The 6,155-nt window shown below is 35.8% G+C and overlaps 1 protein-coding gene across 2 annotated transcripts in view; it reads left to right on the top strand.

The window, feature by feature from the left end:
* The window catches only part of LOC117100492, a 24,614-nt gene extending 18,459 nt beyond the window's left edge, over positions 1 to 6,155 (top strand). For both annotated transcript variants that reach the window (XM_033240202.1, XM_033240203.1), the window contains exons 10-14: positions 2,023 to 2,914; positions 3,277 to 3,587; positions 4,231 to 4,378; positions 4,841 to 4,980; positions 5,549 to 6,155. In XM_033240202.1, coding sequence (XP_033096093.1) covers positions 2,023 to 2,914; positions 3,277 to 3,587; positions 4,231 to 4,378; positions 4,841 to 4,980; positions 5,549 to 5,839 — 1,782 coding nt within the window. In that variant the 3' untranslated portion in view covers positions 5,840 to 6,155. The remainder of the gene's footprint in view (positions 1 to 2,022; positions 2,915 to 3,276; positions 3,588 to 4,230; positions 4,379 to 4,840; positions 4,981 to 5,548) is intronic.

The raw sequence follows: 6,155 nt of genomic DNA, 5'->3' as shown, positions 1-6,155 counted from the left end.
GCATCATTTGCATCCCCTCTTGGAAAGAGGGATTCGAAATAATTGTCTCCATATCTTCGCTAATTAAATTAATCACCGTAATTTAGCTTACACTTATGAATTTAGGGAGCACTTAAAATGTGAAATAATCATTTCACTACCCGACAAACTCCGAACTTAATTCATTCATTAGGCCTACATAATAGTTGCTGTATTATACTCCAAAGTCACTGGCGCATGGTAACAACCAACTGACTGCAGACCATTTCCGGTCACACATTACTCTCCAAAACACAGCACCCCCTAGCTCCGTCACCTCTTGGTTTTGCAGTGAATGAAAAAGGTTATACAAGAATAACTCTACTCTGCATTTTATTTCGTGTGGTTTAGGACTTTTCTGATACTTTAATTGAAAAAAATATATGAATTGACTTTATTTTATATATATCATATTCTCATATCTTATTTGCTTAAATGGTTGGTCAGTTTTTATTTTTCTAATATTACTAGATGCTGGTTTTTTTCTTTTTAATGCAATTTCTGTTTATTTTTTGTTGTTTACTGTCATTAACCTCTGATTTGCAGTTAATAAAAACAACGTTATTTTTTTATTCCTGATGATGCTCTAATAAAAAAAAACTCAGAAATATTGTAGTTCAGGAGCGTACCAGTAAAAACCATTCATCTTATTATTTATATTTTATTTAACCGATAACATTCAGTTTGTACTCTATAGTTTTATGACTTGCCGAATCAATCAATCATTTAATAAGCCCAGCACGACGTTGCCACACATTTTAACATCAGTCACTTCCATCTTTTATATACTGTACTCAGTTAGATACAAAAGGTGTTTTAAATAGGAGTTTCTAAAACCTGAATATAGTTCATAGAATAAATTTTTAATTTTAATATATTTGATCATACACCATTATCCCAAACCTCTGAAATTACTCTAAGCTTCTTTCTTATTGTGTCCACACACTTGCTAGATACTGTAATTTGTTTCAGCCAGAGTTGGACACAGTTTCTAGCACAATCCATGTACTCTGCCAGATTCATCAAATGGCATGATGAAAAGGGTGATACAAGTAGATGTTGACTTGATCTTGTGTGTGGTGGTGGTAGAATTAGCGTTATCCAGGGTCGTGACGAGGACGCTTCTACAATGTCCCCAAAACAATATGGAAATATTGCCGCATTCCGTTTTGCAATCGTTTTGTTAATGCATTAACATCTACTGGTACTTTTAAGTCATGTGGTACCATTTCGTGCTCAATAAATAACTTAGCGTGAGCTACGCTAAGAACGATTACTCCAATCATCAAAACATCTTACTGGCACTACTTTTCAATATTTCAATTTCATTACAACTATCACAGTTGAAAGTTGAAGTTTGACATCTTTTAGCATAATAGTTTACCGTCTTTAGAAAGTTATGTAAGTAGTGGCTATAATAAAAGGCCTATTTATGTAAATTTCAGCCACTGCTTGTTCCTTAATGCCAATGTGTTTTTTAGGGGGGGGGGACTTATACGTTACTTACAATTCTTATAATAATATCACTTTAAAGTCCGTCTGCATTATCAGGTTTTCTGTGAAAAATATCTGTGACTTGCACAAATAGGTTCGTCGTGAATTAACATGACACTTATATGTAATAAAACACAGGTACTACTTTTCTTCAAATTCTGAAATGCTGTTGCGGTTTTAGAAATGTGTGCTGGAAATATAAATCGTCTATGATTATAATGAAATCTTTAAGATAAGAACAAAAATGCTGAAACACGTTACACAATTCTTTGATTATTTTGAAGCTCCCCTTCATTTCTATATTTTTTAGGACATTTCACGTGCATCTGTTGTAGAGTAACTTGTAATTGTCACTAATTAAAATAAAGTTAATATAGTTTAATTACAGTATAAACTTACTTAAATAACCAATAATCATTGCCATCCTGTCCATAGGCTGAGTAAACACGATTATATCAATACTGTATATAATTGTCATGATGCCCTAACTGCACGATTTTTAATTTATAGGTTTGTGAAGGAGATACCATAGAAGTTGAGGTAAAAAATAGACTGCCTACAGGAGAAGGAACTTCAATTCACTGGCACGGTCTTCACGCAAGAGGTAACCCGTACATGGACGGCGTCCCTATGCTAACCCAGTGTCCTATTCCCTCTCGAACAGATTTCCTGTATTCATTCCAGGCAGATCCAGCAGGAACTCATTGGTGGCATAGTCATGCTGGCCCACAGCGTGCTGATGGTTTGTTTGGAGCGCTCATTGTTAGACAAGCACAGTCACGTGACACACATTACTCACTGTACGATTATGATCTGTCGGAACACACGATAATCGTACATGATTGGCTTAATAATACATTTCTTAACAAGTTTGCCGAATGCCATGCTGTATGTTCATTTGATCCAGACACAGTACTTATCAATGGCAAGGGTAAGTTTGAGCAGCTCACCTTAGAAAGCGATATGGCATACACGCCTCGAGAGACGTTCACCGTGATGCAAAACGCTCGATACCGTTTTCGAATGATCAGCAACGCCATTACCAATTGTGAGCTAACGTTGTCGATAGACGGCCACACAATGACAGTTATTGCATCAGATGGCGCACCGATTGAGCCGATTGAAACCGATAAGTTATTAATATATGGCGGAGAACGTTTCGATTTTGTTTTGGCAGCAGATCAGTCTGTAAGTAATTATTGGATGAGGGTGCAAGGATCCAAAATTTGCAGTGATCAAAGTGAACAAGCGATACTGCGTTACATGGGTGCTCCGGAAGGAGATCCCATTGATCTTACAGTACCAGGAGGAGGAGGAGGAGGAGTAGGGTTAAGACCCGGTTTAGGAACAGTAAATACAATAGGTGATACAGGAACAAACATTGTACAGCTAAATTCGGTAGGTAAGTGTACATAGGCCTAATGCATACCGTATTCACAATGAAAAAGAAAACCATCGGTGAATGGGGCGCGAAATCCGTTTATCTACCACCGAATTTATATTTATAATGGCCTAAAAGACAATAGACAACATTAGATACTAACCATTCTTGCTAAACAAGCATGTAAAACTACTAAGCCCTGCCCATTGGACATTGTTGAAGGCCCCACAAACCGACAGCATAAACATACGTAAATACATGTTTGCGAAACATGTGCGTGTCTTTTGCCTGTTTGGCTACCTTTAATTTTCATTGACACTTTAGAAAGAATCATTAAAGGAGACATTCTCACCTTAAATGATTAAGGTTTTATTTTTTTTCAGAGAGCGACACTGAAGTTCTAAGCACCACGCCGGATAAAGTCTTCTACATAGCCGCTGATAGTCGACACATAAATGATCATTTTAACGACCCATTGTACTACCCTCGCGATACCTTTGCAGAAGGACAGATCTTGGAGTCTCCACAACTGGATAACATCACTTTCATTTTCCCGTCATCCCCACCGCTCATCCAATTCAATGATATTCTAGATGACGAGATTTGCACAAAAGACACTCTTTTGAACGACGGAAAGAATTGTGTCGATAATTTCTGTGAATGTACACATACTCTTGATGTTGACTTGGGTGACGTAAGTTCTTACACAGAATGAATTATTATACTTCTCTAGTGTTAATCTCTGTAGGTAAAAAGAGACAAGGACCAAGGTTTATATGAGTAACCTTAAGATCAAAGTTATTATTTAGGTTGTAGTGTAGAAAAGCAAACCCGACTTCCTAACAGTTACTAGTTTAAACGTCTTTAGTGCATAAACATGTGACATGGACTGTGGCTACCCGACATCCTAACAAATGTAGGTGTTTGAAAGTATGAATGCATGTCTACATGGTTATTAATGACTGTCTATAACCCTGTCATTAGCAATTTATCAAACCTGAGTAGAAATTCCATAGCTTAATTACCGGGGTAATATAAGTTGTGTTTCACAAAATCATGCCGAATGAGAACGCTACCAACGTCTGCACCGAATTTGTTTGCTAATACAGGGAAGCAGATGTTTTTAAATCATGATTTTTGTTGCCAGACTAACAAATAGAAATACAGATTGTTTTATATTATTTTTCTACAAGCGGAATCATTTGGAATGAATAATAGAAAAAATTAAATTGTCCTGACCATTGAATTTATATCACACTAAACCAGCAAATTAAGCTTATTAACAATTTTCTTATGGAGTTGTTTAAATAATCAAAATAATTTTAATGCCAATTTAGGATATAGAATTAATCATAGTCAATGAGGCACAGTTAACTGCTTCCAGCCATCCGTTCCACTTGCATGGATACTACTTCAGAGTTGTGGGTCAGGATACTATTGCAGAAAAGACGACTGTTGCAGAGGTGAAAGAATTGGACCGTCAAGGTAATATCCCATCTTTCACAGTAAATGACAAATATCGCGACACACAAAGTCGCCTGAAATACTTTTGCCAATTACTTATCTTAACTTATTATTGGGCATATTATAATATCTGATCACAATCGTTAAAATTGTTATATTAATAAGATATGTGTAAAATATTGCTTAATGTAATTTGTACTCTTTAAAATACTTGTTATAAAACTATAATGCTATCATGCTCTAAAGAATTCAATGAAAGAAGGTCAAAGCATTAAACAAGGCCAATTAAATCTAGCTGCTACTACTACAACTACTGCTACTACTAATTTTACTGCACTGTTGCTGCCACTACTCTTGCCGCTGATGCTACTACTCTTACTACTACTAATGCTGCTTCTACTACTATTGTTACAGCTGCTACAATAATAAATAACAATTTGATATAATAATTATTGTAATATAAGTTACTGTAAATTATTCTAGGTTCTCTACCGCGCAAACTTCAAGGTGCTGTAAAAAAAGACACCGTAATAGTACCGAGTGGCGGATACGTAATCTTACGTGTCCATGCCGACAACCCTGGTTGGTGGCTTCTCCATTGCCATATTGAGCAACACACTGAAGTAAGTAGACCATAAGTTGAAAACTATGTGACAGATAATTATGATCATGATGATAATGATAATGATGATGATGATGATTATGTATTTTTGTTGCAGTTAGTTAATAAGACACATTGTGTGGGGTGGAAGGAGTTGATGCTCAACATACTGCCTTATGAGTACCTGCGCATACTTATATGAGGAGCAATGCTGCCCCAATTGGAAAATTGGTATAGGGATTCGTCTTGAAATTTCTAAGGGATTTAATGGGGATCTATATTATCTTAAGGCGAAATTTGACACTGCGCCTTAAGTACCCTTGGGGGAGATGTGCTCATTATAAACCTTTATTACTATTATTATTATTATTATTATTATTATTATTATTATTATTATTATTATTATTATTATTATTATTATTATATACCATGCACCCACTTTTACATATGGATGGGAAGACAACGTAGATAAAGTGCCTAAGACACAAGTCAATTCCATGGTGTTGAATATTTGATTGCAGCTAGTTATCCATAAATTTCACATTAATAATTCTTTCATATTATCTGTGGTTTTATTTGGAATATTGTAGCTTGGAATGGCACTAGTTTTACACGTAGGTGAAGACATAGATTTACCGACGGCCCCCGCCGAGTTACCTCAATGCGGATCTTGGACACCTCAGAGCGAAGGCAAAGTTACAGCCCCAGATCTGGTTGTTGAAACTTCACATCCAGGAGACCAAATAGAGGACAACGATGAATCGACAGCTGGTGATTCATCGCCAACTGTGGGTTCTGGAACCACAGATATGAATAGTATTGAAAGAAATGTTATATTTTGTATAACTATAGCTTGGCTTCTTTATATAACTTCTACTTAAGTGGATAAAGTGACGGAAGACTATACTTCTTAAAATAAAAGTGTTTAAATGTTTTTGACAGTTTTGTGAATCACATCCCAATATCCTGGAATTGCATCGCAACCTTATGGAATCGCATCGTAATCTCATGATTCGCATCACCCAAAGCAGACTTCGAGGATGGTTGAATTTTTGCGCAGAATATCTTCGGGTATTTTGGAAACCCTAGCGGCAAGGAACATAAAAGATTGTACAAAAGAAAAATCAGTATTTTAATGCTTAATTATTATATTGATTATAGATATGTAAAATATATTTTATCTAAACATCTTGATAA

This window comes from Anneissia japonica, unplaced genomic scaffold (assembly GCF_011630105.1).
Source record: "Anneissia japonica isolate Jap-2015-1 unplaced genomic scaffold, ASM1163010v1 scaffold685_len2926416_cov193, whole genome shotgun sequence".
In the NCBI taxonomy this organism is placed as follows: Eukaryota; Metazoa; Echinodermata; class Crinoidea; order Comatulida; family Comatulidae; genus Anneissia; species Anneissia japonica.
The sequence above is the reverse complement of the archived record's forward strand: the minus strand, read 5'-3'. Positions and strand labels throughout refer to the sequence as shown.